The following is a 20,061-nucleotide window of genomic DNA, read 5'->3' as shown; positions in this document are numbered from 1 at the left end:
CACAGCTTTATATGACATGGAATTCAACCATAATTTGTTAGAAAACAAGATGTCCTATGCACCCTCTCCTTCAAGAAAAAAAAATAGTTTTCATAAGAAATAGAATTTAAAAAACTTTTGCCAGCTTATAAATATATTAAACGAGGCCACGGACAGTTCCACTAGTGTAAAAGGAGAAGCAGCCTGGACTCCTTTTGGACTCGGTGTGACTCAAGTGAAGAAAAACAAGATCCTACATTTTTAATAAAAGGTTTATAGTATTTTTAAAAAGCATATAAACCTCTGTAATACAGAAGTTAATGTTTTGTTTTGTCTGAGATGGACCGAGTGGGTGGTACCATGTGTAGCAGAAGTTAGCCTGGACACGTGGTTTGAGGATGACCAATCAGGCGCCCCTCCAGGTTTAACTATGTTAAATGTCAGATTGCAATAAACTAGAAGCTGTTGGTCGGGCCCGCGGAAATGGGCGAGCATAATCTCCTTAATCCAGGGTTTGTGGGACCTTTGGTAAACATCCACACTGGAGACACATTTTACTTTCCGAATTTTAGAGCCTCAGGGGGACAACTGGCGGGGCTACCGTCGCTCTCCTACCCGAGAAGGGACAATGTTTGCTCCCTCCCGTGGAATCCTTCGGAGCCGTGCAATGGATACTCTCAATCCTACTTTAGCAGCCCCGTGTCTATTAACCCTTCTTTCAATCGGTCGTGCGAAATTAACAGACCAGAAGAGGGTAAATGTTATTATAACAACGGCAACGGGAACAGGGAGACCTGTTCAGGTGGCAGCAGCCTCAAACGAGAGGATAGGGCGAGAGACACATCATCATTAACATCTGACCACGGGATGCACAGTGGAATTGGCAGCACAGCCACCTTCTCCAAATATGATTATGGGACCGAGCAGCTAACGCAAGACCCGCCATCCTGTCAGTCAATGGAGTCCGACTCCAGCTCATCTCTGCTCAACGAGGGCAGCAAGCCCCCATCCAGCGACACACAGACCCTGGTGTCACCGGGAAGCCATTCAAGCAACATAGCCGCAGGAGGTGGGTGCTATTATTATTATTATTTTTTACCACAAGTATTATAAACGCACGTTCACATTATTTACAAGAGAAGTGCACATAGCGTACAGTTGCGCTATTACACCGTCATTAGAGCTTGTTACCTTGATGCACAGCTTGCAGCCTCGATTAGCCTGCAGGGTACTTGCGTGGTGTGCAAACGCCGCTAGGGGTTGCCCTAAAATGCCTCACGCGCCATGTGGTTGTGTACAGTTACAGATAACCTCACCAAACCATAATGCCCACTAGCTTTTGAATAAATGATCAGCCCTGTCATTGCATTTGCACACCTGAATTCAGGCGTATACATGTTTGGTGCATTGTTACACGTTTGTACTTAACAAATTAGCGCAGTGATTTAAAGAGGAGAGGCGCTTTGGTTGACTGCATAGATAGAGAGAGTTTTCTTTTTAATGACTCGTAAACGGAATTAATATCTGTCGCTGTGTACTCAAGAGTCATTTAATATGCTCTGAAACTCGCAAATAAGTAGGGGTATTTGCAAGCACGACTTAATTATCACGTTAACTGCAACAATAAAACTTCCTGTGACACACGCCGCTGTAAACAGGCGGTCTCTATAGAGAGGGTTGAAAAAATACTAAACCAACACCTATGATCAAAAATTGCACCGCATTGGGCATGTTCCGCTGGTCCTGATATTGGGATTGAGATCAGATAGGTCCAGGCAGAGACCAAAACAAATCCAGTTTGGCTGTGTGTGGAGGAAGCTACAGCTTCCAGGGGCGTCAGTCCTTTGAATCCTAATAGAATCCCTACATGGGATCTTTTGCAAAACCCAGATGATTTAAACATCGTCTACACTTCCGCGGCCGCAGACATCATTGGGAAGTGCTTTATCATGAAACTGTAATTTGACTTCTAGATCGAATTTTCTGATTAGTCTCCAGTTTACTGCTCAAATGAATGTTTGATTCACTCAGCCCACAGTAGGGCAATTAGCCAAGCCTCCCTTGGACAACTGACGCCCTGTAGGCTCCTCATAACCTTGGAGGTGACCGTGATATTGCAACTGTTGCGACTAATCCGTTGTATGCCCCCTCCTCCTCCTCTCTCTCCTCCAGGTGCCCCGTGGTACCCGATGCACACTCGGACCAGAAAGAAACGTAAACCGTATTCCAAACTTCAGCTGGCTGAGCTAGAGGGTGAATTCATGCTGAATGAGTTCATCACCAGGCAGCGGCGGAGGGAGCTCTCCGACCGTCTGAACCTCAGCGACCAACAAGTGAAGATCTGGTTCCAGAACCGCAGGATGAAGAAGAAGAGACTCATGCTGAGGGAGCAAGCCTTGGCCTACTTTTAGAGATGCGGCAGAAGGTGAATCGATGGGCAGTAAAAGCCAAGCCTTCTATGCTCCCTTAGGTCTTATTTCAATGCATGCACTCATCTATCAATCTTTTTGACATTGCAGGCAATTATTACAACATTTTCTGATATTATTTTTTTTAAAGGTGCGGGCTGCACAAGCCCAAAACAAGCCACTATCTGACATTCAATGCTATAGGCAACATGACAGTAAGACTGCCTCCATGTTTGGTATAATCGCACAAAAACTGTGAGAATGTGTATTTCTGTGTACGATGCATCTCTTGGTTTTTCCTTAGTTGTCAAGAGACGTGTAAGCCACGAGAAAAATGCTGTCGATGCAATAGTTCAGCTTGGGATGACCCATAATGACAACATCCTTTGTGTTCAATTTTTCGTCAGAGAAAGTGAGGAGGGAGCGGGGCCACTAGGTAAAATCTCAAAAAATTAGGCCTAAAAATAGCAGTGAAGTCAGACAGACAGAGAAGCCTGGTTTGAGCCGCATCCGCGCACTAATTTATCTGAGGTTATGAACTGATAAAGAAGAATCTCCCTCCGGGTTGCTTAAAACTTCCACAGCCATAGTTTGTTGGGTAAGAGGAACATCATCGTTATCTCCTTTTCACAGTTTTTGCCACTCTTTGTGGGCACGTTCACGGTCACGGACAGGAAGTCTGTGAGTCTGCATGAGGAGAGGGAGGACTAAAACCGCAATGTAATCCATATCGATATCTTTATGACTGCATTGGAAAATATTAATTGCCATGTCTTTGTTCATGTGCTAACACGTTTCTAAAGGTATTTTTCTTACTTGTATTACCTTTCAACTTGTCTTTACAACAACCACAGAATCCTGCATGAGTTGCATTTCTTTAGTTGAGTGAGATCACCGTTTGAATACGGTTTTGAGCTGCTATTAAAGTCCACTTCCAGATCGTGCCCGTTAAAAATAGTGTATTCAACAATAAACTCGCCAGGATCTGTAATGGAAATATTCACCAGTATAAGTAGGCTACATTTTTAGGCCAACTTGGTTAAACAAGGCAGCCGCCTAAAGTTGCAAATGAGGAGGGATGATACGTTTTTAGGCCTGAAAGAGCATTTTCTTAAACTTGGTGCTCATAATAAAAATAAATATGTAGAAATTTAGAAAAGTTAATCATAGGCCTATATGTGCTCCCTTAATTCAGTGCGAATGCATCATCTGTCATGTATAATGAGTAAGCTATAGCAGTGAAATGTATTTGCAGCATGTTATTGATGTGAAATAGCTATAAGTCATGTTCTGCGGGCCACTTTTTCTATAGGTGATTTTTTTATTACTTTTTTTGAACAAATCAAATGCGAACACAACCCTAAACATTTTTGACACAGACGTCTACAAAGAATGTATTATTATTATTATTATTATTATTATTATTATTATTATTATTATTAGGATGGAAGGATGGAGGGCCTATCTGGCTACTTAATGTACTTGCTCCTTGCAACGTGCTTAATGTTTTCCCTTTCCTTACCTTGTACTTGTGTATACCTTTGTAAAATTAAATTACATATGTTACTATTCGCATCCTGTTTGAGGATCCCTTATCGCTAATAGTGTGTTTTGTTATTGATCGTCTTGTACAATATAGCATTCCATATAGCCTATTTGTGGTTGTAAGGGTTGGAAATGTAGGCCTATTATATCATACTGCCAAGGAGGTAAGAAATGGTATTCAAGAAGTTTTACCATACATAACATTTAAAGAAACCCTGTTTCAGTGTAATAGTTGTTTGTTATCGTTTTTATTTCGTCCCTCATCGCATTCCCTTCTTTGCGCTTGTAAGGATTGCTACGTTGTCTTGTAAAAGTAATACTGATATGAATGTATAAGGTCTTCAATAAACAGAATATTGAAACGTTTATTGGTGTCACCTCAGTCTGTTATTGGGTTGCTTCTTTGAATGTTCTGCTTCGAAATCAGCTTTTCTGAGTGCTGCTGACTGGTGGTATTATTTTATTAGACGTGAGCTGTAACGGTTTAAAAATACATGTGTCCAACGCAGTGAAATGAACATTTAAGGGAACATTTGGAAGTATTTGAGAGGGTGTTTTGTTGGCACATAATTGTACATGCTGTGAACGCTAATCAATAGGAGCCCACACAGGTTGGCCTTGTTTTATTATGGCCGCTCAGATAGCTATGGTATCTTTCCATGCAAAATGGCGGCCAGATGCAAATGCTAAACCCCATCTTGCATTGACTAGTATTTCTATTTAATATATACAACTACATTAGTTTAAGGCAAAAAGTATTTTTCAAATTTTTTCTGAAGTCTTCTTTCCTTTGAAATTTGACCTAATCAATGTCACTGGTATACAAGCCTATAATGGCGCAGCTAAACACGCAATAGCTCTGTAAAGCAGTAATAGGGTTACACCCCAGTGCTCCAAATAGCCAAGCCTTTTGGACTGGCAGTGCATGCTGTAGCTTGAGGTTTGCATTATGGATTTAAACGCGTTATAATGACATATCAAAACATGGTTTATGAAAAGATGACCACAGATCAGATAGAACTGCTTACACAAATGGCATACATCTTTACAAACGACACACACTGTTGTATATAATAAACCCATAACACAAAGCTCTCTCTCTCTACTGGCAAGGAAGTGTAAAGCAATGCGACGCCTTGCAGTGTTTTCCTATCTGCTAACTAAGTGAGCATCAATGCGTTTGTCCTCAACAGATTCCAGTCACAGTTCGGTGAAGTAGGCCCACTGGAAACGGTTGTGCTGTCTCAATGTTGAGATCAGATGTTGCCTTTTCAGTGAACTGTGAACGGCCGCCCCTGCAACCGGCGTCTGTCTATGATCACAACACAAATACGCACATGTAAGATGAAGTGAGCTTATTACTTAACACAATCCTCTTGGTGCTGTGTTAACTACCGACTCGAACGTTTATCAGTTAAGATATAAGATATACAGTGCAATTACGACAAGACATGGCTCTGAGCTGATTGCTTCAGTATGGGAACTCTTCTATTTCATAGTATATGCTCTAGTGATGCTCACAGAAGCCTCTGCTTTTTGTGCCTGTTTACCTTCAAACCTCCACCTTCCCAAAAGGACTACACATGCATAATAGTTGTGTGCATTGTTGTACATGTAAAAAGGGAATGTAAGAACTGTAATATACTCCATGAGAGGAAAGGGCCGTCTGCACGCGCTGCTATTCGATCGGGCACAATGCGTCAGTTTGCAGATATCAAAAATAATACTTACTGTATAATATGCTGGTTACATCTGTAAACGTTATAAACAAATCTTGGAATTAACTTAAATTGTTTGCGAATATACAATATATGTCTAGTCAAAAATACACTAGATATCAAGATATGGCATCCGCTGGTTTTATGTTTTAGAAAATTGTTCTCAATATACATTTACGCATCTGATTAAAAGTGTTTTTGAAGAATCACAGCAATTAAATCACTGCCTAGAATTTGAACATAAATATCAGCAGAAATAATAGCATCTGGATTTCAATAGTTTCCTCCGTATAAAAGGAGAAATACAGGCGTAATGTTTTGATATGCACCCTTTTACGCACAGACAACATTCATATGTCCTTGTTTTAATCCAAGGAACACACAGTGCATTAGTTTTGAAGTGTCGCCAGACTGATGCAAAGCATAACCAGTGAGTGTACCAAGTATTTGCTGCAATATGATAATAACCAAGACTATGAAATAATACTGAGATCTTAAATTGCGTGTGTTGAATTTGATCATTCAGAGGACATCATTCATAACAACTCCAAACTTCTTAGCCGATCAAACGCGCTGTTAACCATGAAAGGAGATAAACTAGTGTCTTATGTCTCTGTGTTGCCTTGTTAAATGGGTTAGAGGAGAATAATAGATGCAAAATGCACCATGACGCTCCTGACTGTCCTGCAGTACCTCAGCCATTATTTGTAAAAGAAATCTTCAAGGTCAATTATGTTACAAATATTGTCTACAATCTCTAAAAGGCTTCAGGAAACCTTGTCAGTGTACGAGCTCTTGAAATTTAAACATCAACAATTGTAATAACTTTATTATGTCCAATTATGCCTAGTGTATACGCCTTTGTGCTTGTAGAAATGCGCAAATGGAAAGAGCTATAGAGAATAGATTAATCTGAATTCATGATTTGTTATATATATATATATAAAGTGTGAATTTCAATTCACAGCTGCGATAATTTGCATAATTTGTTAATACAAATGTATTTTGACAACGAGAAAATGAGTGTAAGCAACTACACCACTCACAACATTGAGCACAGCGTGAATCATGTTGGCTACCAAGATTAAATGATGCAAGCGGTGGTTTGTGTTTTTACAGGCGAGTTAGGTGATTCCTGTGTAAAACGGTGGGATTATTTGGCCTGAATAACATGGCAGTCTGGTCTTTGAATGATGCCAAACGGATATCTGAACATGTAGTTTTAACTTGAACTTCAAACCACTCTTATCTGCTGAGGTTATGCGTGGCTATTCTATGTATCCTATTACTTAAGGTATTTCTGTCCTTTATTTTGCTTTTGCTTGTGACAAATAATCTTGGGCTGGAAACGTCCAACAAACCACTTAACAATTGGACCGCGTATTTACCTGCCATCCAGTCTCCCCAAATGCTAAAAATGTTTACTGCTCAACAGCTTATATTAGTTTTCGCTTGTTTTCCCTGTCTGCATTCAAATTATTATATATAGCATCACTCTATACAGGTTATAAGGAATTTAAAAAAAAAATACTCAAAAGAAACCATTGCGGGAGAACCCCAAGGTATTTAGATTGTAAAACAGGATGGAATCTCAGTTGGCTTTGCAGGTCTTTACAATAGATCTTTCACTGCTCTTGAGCACTTTTGACTTTGAGACTGGCTAAATCTGTTTATGGCGGCCTGTCTCCGCGTCCCAAAGGTCAGTGAGCTTCACAGTGCCCTTCGCAGAGAACTTGTGTGGCATGTGGTCTACGTCCCCCGCCACCCCTCTGCCGTTTATGGTACGAAGCTGGCTAGAGAAATAGAAAGCAATGTTATTCGTGTGTGTGTGTGTGTGTGTGTGTGTGTGTGTGTGTGTGTGTGTGTGTGTGTGTGTATTTGGATGGGTAGGTTGGGAGGTGTGTTAATGTGATAGAGAAAGAGCGGATAGGTAAAATGCTTAACATGGACGATTCATATCGTTTCACTCCTTTTAGAACTGTTATATATTGATTTTGACATGATTTGAAATGAGTTCTCTATGAGCTCCATTTTTCTGAACTGTACTATCTTATCAATTTGTTTTTCAATAGCATCGCACGTCAGACAACCCCTTAAAACGGGGTGTGGAAGTTTCATTGCTGCCTTGAAGGAGCCTCTTGCACTTGATGGAAAGAAACATCTTGGAATTGATTAAAATTGATTGACGCCGCAATTGCGGTACCGTTTTCATTTTTGTTTATTGCAGCCTCATTGTCCTTTTTCATGTTGTATTTTCGAAATTGTAAAAATCTAAATAATGTGTACAGAAGTCGTCAGCACCTACATTTATATTATTTACACAGTATTATTTAATCTCGGTTTTTCAATCGCTGCTTATCAGCATTTTGAATACATGTGTTGATTTCTCTTGTTTTTGCTGTGTAGTATTTTGGGCGTGGGCTATCCTCTGTAGACCGACGCTGAATGTCAAGTATTTAGCACAGAGATGCACAACCGACGGTGCTGCTTTACACTCTTACAGTTTAATTCAAGATAGACAATTCTATGTCACCTGTTTAAGTTTGTCCTATATCGGTTCCGTGCACATTCAGTGTATCGTGGACTTGTTTTCTATAAGAATATTCATATTTTCACATGCAGTTTCTGTGTTTAAAGGTCTAGCTCTGAGGAAAAGTTTGGAAAACCTGCAGCTCAGACGGCAAGGCAAACAGTAGTACTAAGTGTTTGAGCAGGCATTTCAACGATATGAGTCTGTAGCAAAGCTCAGAGCTTCTATTTTGGGTCCACATACTAAACCACTCTTGTGCAAAGCCAGCGCAAACTAAAATAATGCATTTTGACCCCGGTGCGGAAAGAACCAACCAATGCGTGCGTCGCCTCAATTGAAATAGATCTGTTCTAAATACAGGTTGAATTTGCACTGATTGGACATACATAAAAAATAAATATTTTGCAATTTCAGTCACTTATTCCATGTGTCACCTAATTGTCCCTCTGCATGCACAATGCCTCACATTTCTTCCGACAAGACGTTGGTTACAACAGACAAGATTTTACCAAATAATATAAGAAATACCATCAAGTGAAGAAACCCTTGCATCTAAAGTCTGACAAATTATGTGTATAATTACTGCACACACGCAAGATATGTCAAAATATTACCAAACTGAGATTTTGTTATCATTTTGTTATTGTCACCAAACAAAGTACATTACATGTAAGTCAACAAATTCCAAAACAAGCCATTGCGTAATGGTTTACAGCTCGTGCGTAATGTTGTGCAGTCTTGTGCGTAATTTCCGAAACCTGGCAGAAACCGTTTAATTAGGACAGTTAGTCAACCGTGAATTGTTTTCAAACACTGGACATATTATCCCTGCTGATTTCAAAAAGGTGATTCAGATATTTTAGCAGATTAACTGTGCAGATAATAGAGGCCTAAAGGCGCCTAAAAATATCTTCTTGAATATATCGGCATGTGACAGGCCATAGCCTCAAGTAAATTCTGCACAAATGCTCTTTATTTTGACTTTTGTAGAGTGGTATTAACCGTGAAACTAAGATTCCCTCAAGCAAAATATCATACAAGCTTATTTTTAGCTGATCTATAATGTGTTACAGATAGATAAAAATCCGTGTTTACTGTCCCTCTGCCCAAAGGACTTCAGGTTTTTCCAGGACATCTAAATAACACATAGGAGCTAGAGCCAGCAGTCACTATTGGAGGATTTCTTGAGATGTGAAATCATTTAATACTTCTAATAAAAAAGTTAACACATTGTTGTGAAAGCTTTATGTCCTAGTGGTTGAAAGAGAAATACACTCTGGAGATTGCTCTAAATGTAACGGCAAAATCACATCCTTATCTTGTAAGCTATTGTTGCCACCACAAACGCTTCACGCTAGGTGCATTCACTGAGACCTCAGTAAAAAAAACAAGGCTCTTTAGTGTTGCTTGAAACTGTTCGCAGCTCATACAGCCAAGTTTAACTGCCCGACTTACATCCAATTAAACTTATCTAGGCCATGAGGGGACAGTAATATGATTACACAGGCTTCCCACATTTAGCCTTGACTTCAGCTAACTGTGCAGCAGTGTCTTGGTGAACTGAACCCCTTGTGTGTGTCTCTCTCTCTCTCTGTGTGTGTGTGTGTGTGTTTGTGTTTGTGCTTGAGTGTTGTATCATTTGGCACAGGATTTATCGACGCAGAGCCAAAACACTGCAATATTTAGCGCCATTTTTGAACTGAGAGTTCTTAACAAGAGGGTGACACCTAGGTTAACCATTGTAATTATGGTGCTAGCAATACATAGCTTAAATTCCACAGACACAGTCGTAAAGTGTGTACTCCGACAGTAATATTTAGGCAAAGAATGACAAAATATCTTCTCTTTGGAGCTCCTCAGACCATTTTGACTATTACTCGGAGTGGATGGGACATAACACTTACAATATTCTTTGTTATTGTATGAGTCTTTATAAGAGAATAAGTAAGGGACTTATAACTCAGATACAGACCCTTTTGCGTGCAAACTCTGCATACTTAGCCTGCTCATTTGGTGCAACCAAATCAAACTTTCCTGGGTCCTACTGCTAGCGGAATATCAGCTGCTGTGAGTCCATCTAGGGAAATTAACACATGGTAAACCTTATTTTTTGACTGATGGTCTGAGCACACCAAGGCGAGAAAAGACAGTGTTTAAACCCTCGAAAGGCGGATATTGCCAAGCGATGGACATTGACTGGTCATATTTTGTCACATAATGACAAACACCGCGACTTAAACGCAGTCATTTTAAGTAGTGTAGTATTTAAACTACTCTTTTGCATTTTTCAGTCGTCTTGATTAGCAGGCCTGACTTTTGACTTTTATTAGTGCATCACTTATTCATACCCTTACATTACTTATTTATACCGCGCTAATACGCATCATTTAAATGATTATGATGAGGAAATGATTTGACAATATTGTTTGGGACTGTCTGCCTGCTGAAAGAAAAGTTTGTAGTTTTTTTATTTATTGTTATGAGACGTTTCGAATTCTACAGATGATATCATCAGAGTAATGTTGACATGCGGAACCTTTATTATAGGCCAATTAGTATGGCGGCTTTCCAGTTTTTAGGAATCTAGCTTGAAATTCAAGCCAGGCGTTTTATTTGTATTAATTACACAGTGTAGCCTACTATATATATTATACTGTTAGAATAGGCAATGACATTTTGATGTGCGAATTATTATTGTTATGCAACTACAAAACACTTATGCCGCAGCATGTGTCAAGCATGTGTCCATTCAGTCCACAGGCCAGAATGTTTATACAAATATTTCCATAGCTGCGGTTGTTCATCCAACAGTAGCAGTACGTCACAGGGCGCAAATACACGTATATATTCTTGTTGTTTCGTACTGTTTGTCACATTCACAATCTCTTTTATTTTGATTATTTGACTGAAAGTTAATCCTTAAAGTAATATTAAAACACATAATTTGAGATTTTATTAGCCTATTTTAGTAGTCTTCATTGCTACATTTCTTAAATGGACACCCACAACCAAGTTGCAGAAAATACGTTATGGTGTTCGGTGTGAAAATTCAGCTTTTTTTAAGTTGCAGAATATCTAGTTGCTGAAATCCAAATTCCTCTCATTCTCAAGGTTTATGGTTTTCTATAGAACAAAGGGATTAGCGTTACTACAGCCATTCCGAGTTTTATGGAGGACGTAGAGAGGATTTTAGTGGTCAAATTCAAGTGCTGTGTCTGGACAGCTGTCTGCTTTCTTTGTACTTGGATGCTGGATGCATCATGTGAGACAACCTTTTGTCTGTAGGGGTACTAAACAAGCTAATGCCAATGCCACCTTTTTCACAAATACGCCTGCAATGGACTCTCATTTCCAATGCTGCTGCTTGTTCTTCGCCTTGCTGTTGAAAATCGCCGACTTTGTTTTTTTTTTTTTTTTTTTTTTTAACACAGGTGTCCTCTAAGTGATTGTAATAGAACCCTAGTGTTATTGGACTATTGGATAATAATTCAAAAGTCTATTGCAATTCAGGAAGTAGACTATTATCATAAACAATGGGCCATCATATTAATTTCACCTTGTGATAGTATCAGTTAGTCTATAAAGATTCAAAGATGGCCCTCAACAGTATAATTAAAAGTTTACAATGACGCAGGAAAGAACACGCAGGCGCATCTTTTCTCCAAACCATTCATTTATTACATTTTACTAAAAAAATGTCGACATTCTGCTAGAAAATAAACTGATCATAGCAGCTTGGAACATCAGTTGGGACATTTTAATTTTAGAGGGAAACGTCGGATACATTCCCTCTGCTTGGTCAATAGGCCCTGTCTGAGTAGCCTATAAGTAGCCGTTTACAAAAAGACTAATTGTTGCTCTACCCTGAAGCTTATAGAAAAAAAGCTGCAACCCAAAACATTTAATTTAATCAACTAGGGATTCCACTTAGAAATGATATCCCAACATATCAATTTGAATATTTTCCGCAGGCTCCCACATAGCTGTGATTTTCTGGGCGGTGTTGTCAATAACCACTCCAAAGTGAATAGTGCTGAATCCAGCAATTTGGGGGGGAGTAATTACGTTTTATTTTTTTATTTTTTCAGAGTTTGTGTTTATGTCATCAGGGCACATTTTCCCACTGGAGGAGATGCAAGGTCCCAGGGCTTCACTGGTAGTACTCCTGCAGGAACTTGGGATCCAAAGTCAAAGGGAATAATGACAGTGAGCCGATTACTTTAGCTTGCACAGTCAACATGCATGCTGTGTATCCTACATTGCCTAACCGTTGGTTCATCTTCATTTTACAACATAATTATAGTCGTGCACCGCCATTCTAGTGAAGCAAGGTTTTTATGTGGTGAAAGAGAGAAAAGGCTGAAGAAAATGGATGACGAATTAATATGTTGCGTCATTTTAAATAGATGAGCCCGGCTCATCCACACCTCTGTTTAATAATCATGTGTGCATCAGACTCGTGGAGCAACTATTAAAGAATAAAAAGGATAGATATAATAATATAACCCTAGTGAAGAGATATCTTGCATATTCACAGACAGTGTAAAATGTCCTGGGAGTCCCAGATATTTGTAGGAGAATATGAGTCCTCACTTTGATTTGTTAAACTTTTTGTAAATAATGAAACGCTGATTAGGCTCGTGGGATTTCTTTTTTTATCGGGTTTTGACCTTCTTTGGGCTACATTCACAGCGACTGCTGACCTGTACTACCTTCTAAATGCAGATTTTTGTAACAGTGTCAGTGATAATAATAAAATATTAAAATTGCCAGTAGTTGAATTGTTTGGGATATGGATAACAATTAGCATTACATAATGTTATGAATTAATTATAATTTAATATAGGTAATAATAATAATCTTACCTGTACATTTCCATAACACTATGAATGTCACTGAGTGCACCTCTGCAGTTTGTGCTATGCCTGTTTAAGGAGCTGTAGCTGTTTAGCTAGCCTACCACCAGCCCATAAACATAAACACACACAGCACACATCTCTTTAATTGTCATAAGCCAGCAAACAGGAATCTGTTACTGGTTTTCTTAGTGCGCCTGTGGTGTTTGAAAATTATTCGTTTGAACCTCCTCGATCTTACCTAAAGCCAACCACTCCTACACATCCAACTCTTCCAAATTGATATATGACAATATCTACTTTCGATCACGTGTCTGCGGGGCGACTTAGACGGATTGCGCGTCATCTCGCCTTCCCAAATTTTCCCCTTCTGCTGCAGCTCGTATCCAAAACATCTATCTATAGTACGGAGTACGAGAGAGAGAAAGATGTTTAACTCGGTGAATCTGGGCAACTTCTGCTCCCAGACGCGCAAAGACCGGACATCCGAGTTTGGGGACAGGACGGGCTGCGCGTCCAACATCTACCTCCCCAGCTGCACCTACTACGTCCCAGAGTTTTCTGCCGTGTCCTCGTTTCTTCCACAGGCCCCTTCCCGGCAAATCAGCTACCCTTATTCCACAAATCTCTCTCAAGTACAGCCGGTACGGGAAGTTTCATACGGCTTGGACCCTGCTAGTAAATGGCACCACAGAAGCAATTATGCATCGTGCTACTCGGGAGAGGATCTGGTGCATAGGGACTGTCTTCCACCATCCACCATGACAGAAATGCTTATGAAGAACGAGAATGTGTACAGCCACCACCACCACCATCACACCCATCCGGGCTCCAATCACCCCTCCACAGGTTTTTACTCCGGCGTGGGGAAAAACAGCGTCCTCCCGCAAGGTTTCGACCGCTTTTTTGAGACCGCATACTGCAGCAGCACGGACAATCAGTCAGACAATTGTTTACAAAAGGGCGAGGGAGGGAAGCTGGAAAGCGACTCCCAGCAGCAGCAGCAGCAACAGCAGCAGCCCATAGCCTCTGTACTCGGAGCCCCGGAGCAGGAAAAAGACCCAGAAGATGAGGAGGAACATACAAATTCAGGCTCATGCACTTCTTCCTCCGCAACAACCAAGGACGGCACCGCCAACAAGAGCAGCCACTCGAGTAGGTATACCGAAGCTGTAAAATGGGGGAAGGTTGAGGGGACTAGCCCGGTGTTTTGTCGGTCAGATTTTATGTGGAGTTTTATAAGCATTCAAAGGATTTTATTATAACCCTACAAAGCTCTTTCTTGCAACGAGAAGAATTTTTACGATGGGAAAGCGCTTTGAAAAAAAGGGGATGTTATACACAGACGCTTCTATGGTGAGAGTCTGTGAAATTTTTAAGAGAGAGCTATTGTGACAAATGTTAACTTTGATCATGAACTTGCGTTGGGCATTTTAAGGGATTTTCTCGTTGGGCTGTCGAGAGTAAAAACCAATTGGGCAGAACATTGCTTTTGGCGTCTTGTGAATTTTCTTTAAGCACTGGGTTTCCCCGCAAAAGACATGCTGCACATAGTATTACACACTTTACGGTTAAACGCATTCCTCTCTATCTATCTATCCAGATATCTATTTTGATATCTATCTAATGACAGATTACAATCGTTTCTTCCATTTACAAGGAGGCAGTAAATGAATCATTGGTAGAGAATCAAGTGATTTTTGCCTCGTCCATATATGGAGAGAATGCTAGGTCTGCAATAAATCTATTTCCTCAGTAGCCGCTGAAAAAAAAGAACTTAAGTCCAAATACATGTCCTTTTGCATTTCACCTCTCTACTAATGATTTGCTTGTGACCTTGGCATTACTGTTAACTTGAAGGACCAGAATGAAGTAGAATGATGCTTAATTTAAGTGCCTACATTGCTGTTATTGCAGCACACATATCCCATTGGTGTTTAGCCTCATGTACTGTACATTGCATTAGCCCAGCCAGGCTGCAGATACAAGCTAACTGAGGCTGCCCCTCTTCCTCACAGAAAACAATAAACAAAAATCTATTTCCCCAGTCACCTGTTTGATACGAAGTTATAGGGCCACAGAGGTCTGCATAGGCCATTGGAAACATGGGCGATGCATTTCAACTCACTGCCAAAAGATTGTGTAAATTGTTAGTTTAGCTCCAGAGGAATGTGACGCATATAATGCGGTGAAATACTTTTGTTGTTGTATATTTATAACAGATAAACACGTACTTAGAGCCTGTAAGTTGATATTATTTCCTTCAAACGATTCGGATATTTAACACTCTTTATGGCTGGTTTATCTGATAGCCTCAGCCACTTTGCCTGATGAATGTTGACTGAAATGTTATCATTAGCCTACTAATGCCATTGAATTATTAGCATCTGGTGAGCCTATAGTCCCCTCAGCACTAAAGCCTCCTTTTGTCATTTTTTTGTAAATATTAGTCTATTATTATTGTTATTAATTCATGTGACGTTGTTGCTTTTTCCCGTGAAACTCTAATTTAATTTCCAATTCTATTCTTTTCTTCAGGCACTCCTCGCACAAGGAAGAAGAGGTGTCCATATTCCAAGTTTCAGATTCGAGAGCTGGAGCGGGAATTCTTCTTTAATGTTTACATCAACAAAGAGAAAAGGCTTCAGCTTTCCCGAATGTTAAACCTCACCGACCGTCAGGTTAAAATTTGGTTTCAGAATAGAAGAATGAAAGAGAAGAAGCTGAGCAGAGATCGCCTCCAGTACTTCTCTGGAAACCCCCTATTGTGAGCAGGAGCAGAAAGTGTCACAATCTTGGTCAGTGACATTAAGGCCTACTCTTATCTCATTGAGTTGTAATCGTGGGCATAACCATTTTCTAAAGGAGCCCATATCACCAACAGTGCAATGTTAAAGTGGACAGTGGGAGTAATAGGCCTGCATGGGATGAAGTCGCCATTTTCGTATTGCCCCACGGGCGACGGTGAATTTCTAGCTGGTCCCCAGAAAGGCCTTCATGGTTAGAATAATCATTTATACCTATGCTGTTCTTGAATATGTCTCTATTTATCACGATTCTCCATTGTGTTTATTCTATTGTTCATATAGACATACTTGTTGTTAAAATATCAAATGTAACAACCAGTTTGAATCCTTATTGCGCAGACAACTTTTAGCTCTTCCCCGTTCCTCTGGTCTATGTATATAGCATATCATTATCTAATTATTTCTCGACCAGAGATATGAACAAGTTATAGCAAATCTCCTGGCTACATTTTTCGCCATTAAGAACTCTGACGTCCAATCTGTGAAAGTATATCCCCCTGTACAGAGCAGCCTATGCAATGTGCATTTGTGACTGTAAATAGGCGTATATGTTGAATTTCCTTTCCCCTATCCCTGCTGCTATTTTTCACTACACTGCCCATACAACTTTAACAGCTTTAACGCCAACACTCGTTAAATTATTTGCTTAAAACATTGGTGCTTTGGATTCCAGAGAGGAGGAACAGATTGTTGGCCTGTGTATCATTAATATAATACATATGAAATAAACAGAAACGTATAGGCAAAACTCAACGACTTTGTGCTTTTTGTGCTATCATTGTCATTGTTACAATTACCATTACTGATATGCATTTATTTTTGATAGTTTGCTGTTTTTGCTCGGTCGTGAGTCAGAGCTTTTTTTGAAATAGCAAATGTCTCATAAATGTGTGAATAGCCTACAACTGTTGGCCTACATACATAACATTAGCACACTTTCAACTTGTGTCAATGGCCACTTCATGATGATACACATATTTGCTGTGGTAGATTTGGTGGCGGTTGTGAAACTGAGGAATAGTGTCGGCGGGCCTATACTTGTCAGATTTTCGGCTATTTCAAGGTTACACCACTCTGAAGGATCATGTTTAAATGTTAGCAAGCGTGTTAAACGAAGATAGAGCTCAGATCTTAGAAATGTGGAGAAAGAGAGTGGAATGATAACCTCTTTTAGTGCCCACTAAATGGAATCGCCACTCTTGTAGTCTAGACACTGCCATAAAGACAGAGGCACTAAATGGCTATTTTTTTTCTCTTAATTGCACCGTCTGTTTGGGGGGAATGGCGTTCACTTCCGCAGTAAATAGTCAACAAGCAAGCCTTGATGCCCGAAGGGGAAACAAACTTGCCGAGAGCTTTCGACATGAACTCGATCTGTGTAGTCTGTAACAAAACCCCATCCCCCTCTGCACGCAACCGTCATGTCCATCATTCTTGTAATCTGGATATTAGAAACCGCAGCAAATAATTTCTACTGTAGATATGTTTCCCCTGATTAAGTTGATTTATTTAGCCTGTTTGTTTATTCCTAAGATTGGGCCTGTCAAAGATCTCGTGGGATTCTAATGTGTTGCTGTTCAGATTCAGCTGCATTTGAAATAATAATAGTCTATTTGTCAGAGCTGACCGCAGACCTCAGCCTATTTCAACACATGCTATGACAAAATCATTGTTGACTAATTGGGCCACGTGTTAAGAGTTATAAGAAGAGATAGATAGGGGAAAGGAAATCACAATTGGCATGTTCTTTTTTTTCCTTCTTCTTTTTTCAAATGTGTGTGCCTTGTGTTTAGTGTATGTGTGTTCCCCAGCATATGTGCATAATGATTGCACGTGTGCATTAACTACAATTTATAATTAAATGTAGTCTTTGAACTTCAATAATGTCAAAGCCTTCACCTTTAACCCGCTGCAATAAAGTGGAATCAAGGAGCCCCTTTAGCCCGGAAATGTGTGCAGCGGCGGAATGGGCCAATGAGAGCGAGTGGGAACAGAAAATGGAATGTGTACAAAGACCAACTTTGACCCGTTCGCATTAAACTACAGCAGGTAACTTTGCCAGCTTTAGCACGCCCAGTAAATACACTTTATTGTCCTTGTAAAATGTATATGTTTTCACGCATGAGACGTTTTAAAACATGTTGGTATAAACTGTAGACCTATATTCGCATTCTCTAAAGAAAAAAAAAACTTGTTGGTGCGTGGCTGTCACAGTGTGCTTGTCGTTATGGGTGGTTCTGTAAGTGCTAAAATGACAGAGTGTGTGTGTGTGTGTGTGTGTGTGTGTGTGTGTGTGTGTGTGTGTGTGTGTGTGTGTGTGTGTGTGTCAGTCCATCATTTGAGTCCTAATACTTTAGATGGGATTCCTGCTCAGGCTGCTGTGCATGGATCAAAAAGGTTTTACAGTGCAGACTATTGCACGGATCTGTATTTACTTCTGAGTGTTTGCTTAAGGTGTGGGTCGTTTTGGTTAATGTTGGGATATGGGTTAAGGTTGTGCTCAGGGTTTACGTTATTTTAATGTAAAGAAAGAGAAGAGAAAAGGGAGGAAAACTCTCCCTGGTTGTATCCTTTTGGTGCATGTATTAATAAATAAACTTGGCAGGTATTTTTTTCTACCGGAATTGAGACCAGGGTTAATCTGCATATGTCAGTGTAATATCAGGAAGGACAGGGGGCCGTTCTGACAAAAGAGAGGCGATGCACACAAGCGGAGATCAAGGCTATAGGAGCCCCTCTCTCGCCACACCCACCAACCTTGGCCCTGGGACGGTGACGTGAGTAATTTGTATGGTTTCTCCAACACCCAACGTCACTGACGGAGAGAGCTGCAGAGGCTCCTGCTTATGTTGTCTGTCAACCACACGGGGGCCAGGAGTCTCCGGCCTCTGCACGGTTTTGTTTCCTCAACGGGAGCTTGAAAACGTTTTCTGAGATGGATGCCTCGAGGTGACATCAGAGTAGTATTATTAGTCGTAGATACAGCCTCTTCGTGATGTGTTGTGTGACAGATGCACAGTCCACTCCGCTGGAATGCGGCTCCTGCCATGTCTCAGTGTAGCTTGGGTGTTGTGGTGAAGGAAAATGGCGGCTTGTTTTATGTAGATGAGGTGAGCCATGAGGGAGAGCATGTAGCCTGGTACCATTAAAATGTATAAGGAAAATTGATTAATTCAGCTCCATAAAATCTGAGGAATTGTTTTGGAGGAATCTCAGTTTTTCGATCTGATGCTGTAAACTATCAATAAGACTAGATTTTATTGTATTCTTGGAATACAACTAGGCCATAAACAAATAATATTTGCTTCTTGAGTTCAGGGAAGAGTGTGTATTTATGTTGAAAGTTGTGAGATTATATCAATAGGCCAATAAACCTAACTCAAATAGTATGGCAACATAAGGAATAGCGTACTTACTGAATGACATGAAAACTTTTTCTTTGGCAATAAAATTAACAGCTAAAAAAAAATTATATATATATAGTAAAAAAAATCCGCAAACGGTTTAAGTGCTTTTGATTGTATTGAAAGTATTTAGCCTAACAGTTATAACTTGTAAATTGTTATTGTGATTTTAATTGAAATGTATTTACATTACAATTAAAAAGGGGGTATGAGGCAGTAGGGATATTCCTGTTTTTTCTCTGCACATACTAATCAAAGGGTTATAGGCTATTGAATGATTTTATACAACAGTGTACCACTCACATCTCAGCACCTATCCTGTTCTATAGGGCCATAAAACAGTTCCACGCTGTAAAACGAGCTCCTGCTATTGTTGCAACCGAATAACTCTCAAAACGCTTGAATTTACATGCGCGCATTTGTATGGTGCTATTTATTTATTTATTGTTGCCACCAAGCTTCGTGTGACTGTAAATTCATAGAAAGTTTTTATTTCGATATCGTGGCTGGTGTGTGTTTTGGTGTGGTCGTGAGTGGTAATAATGTAATACTGCTGTACTTTGATGGCGGTTCTGGTTTTTAATTAAAAACGTACATAATTCTGGCACCATAAGTTTGCAGTTGCGCATGGAGTGGACAGCAGCATGAAAAAAGAACACAAAGCAGAACCTCCTCACGTCCAACTGGAATGATATTTCAAAGTGGCTGCCAGGAGCAAATTAGTTGTGTCGCCCCAGTGGCTCCTGATTAGTACAATAAGGAAACCCGCTACCATGCCTTCTGTCCCGCAGCATTCAACACCCATACCTGTTTG

The 20,061-nt window shown here is 40.1% G+C and overlaps 3 protein-coding genes across 8 annotated transcripts in view; all 3 read left to right on the top strand.

Moving 5' to 3' along the window:
- Positions 1-20,061, top strand: part of LOC114558104 (homeobox protein Hox-C10a) — a 131,164-nt gene that overhangs the window by 52,747 nt on the left and 58,356 nt on the right. For 3 of the 5 annotated variants that reach the window (XR_003692911.1, XR_003692910.1, XR_003692916.1), the window contains one exon: positions 15,575-15,654. The exons of 1 other annotated variant lie outside the window; for it this stretch is intronic. The gene's annotated coding sequence lies outside the window, so the exon portion shown is untranslated. Of the gene's footprint in view, positions 1-12,268; positions 12,349-15,574; positions 15,655-20,061 lie in introns of those variants that run through there. One more of the 5 variants, XR_003692913.1, reaches the window with a different exon arrangement.
- Positions 407-15,619, top strand: hoxc12a (homeobox C12a). Of its 2 annotated transcripts, XM_028581856.1 has the most exons (3): positions 407-1,048; positions 2,152-2,404; positions 15,575-15,619. In XM_028581856.1, exons 1-2 carry the CDS (start codon positions 463-465, stop codon positions 2,388-2,390), a joined length of 825 nt encoding a protein of 274 aa, XP_028437657.1. In that variant the 5' UTR covers positions 407-462; the 3' UTR covers positions 2,391-2,404; positions 15,575-15,619. The 2 variants fall into 2 exon arrangements, with proteins under 2 accessions (XP_028437657.1, XP_028437656.1); XM_028581855.1 differs by lacking the exon at positions 15,575-15,619 and having other exon boundaries at positions 2,152-3,762.
- Positions 13,410-16,577, top strand: hoxc11a (homeobox C11a). The gene is made up of 2 exons (XM_028581851.1): positions 13,410-14,191; positions 15,575-16,577. The coding sequence occupies exons 1-2, from the start codon at positions 13,465-13,467 to the stop codon at positions 15,805-15,807; spliced, it is 960 nt and encodes a 319-aa protein (XP_028437652.1). The 5' UTR covers positions 13,410-13,464; the 3' UTR covers positions 15,808-16,577.

Source organism: Perca flavescens, chromosome 7 (assembly GCF_004354835.1).
Source record: "Perca flavescens isolate YP-PL-M2 chromosome 7, PFLA_1.0, whole genome shotgun sequence".
In the NCBI taxonomy this organism is placed as follows: domain Eukaryota; kingdom Metazoa; phylum Chordata; class Actinopteri; order Perciformes; family Percidae; genus Perca; species Perca flavescens.
Note: the sequence above shows the minus strand (reverse complement) of the source record. Positions and strands in the feature narration are given on the sequence as shown.

What these genes read in the sequence shown, in the direction of transcription:
- hoxc11a (XM_028581851.1), top strand. Translation starts at nt 13,465, where the DNA reads ATGTTTAACTCGGTGAATCTGGGCAACTTCTGCTCCCAGACGCGCAAA. An exon ending in CAACAAGAGCAGCCACTCGA is followed by an intron (nt 14,192 to 15,574) that starts GTAGGTATACCG and finishes TCTTTTCTTCAG; the next exon opens with GCACTCCTCGCACAAGGAAG.
- hoxc12a (XM_028581856.1), top strand. Translation starts at nt 463, where the DNA reads ATGGGCGAGCATAATCTCCTTAATCCAGGGTTTGTGGGACCTTTGGTA. An exon ending in AAGCAACATAGCCGCAGGAG is followed by an intron (nt 1,049 to 2,151) that starts GTGGGTGCTATT and finishes TCTCTCCTCCAG; the next exon opens with GTGCCCCGTGGTACCCGATG.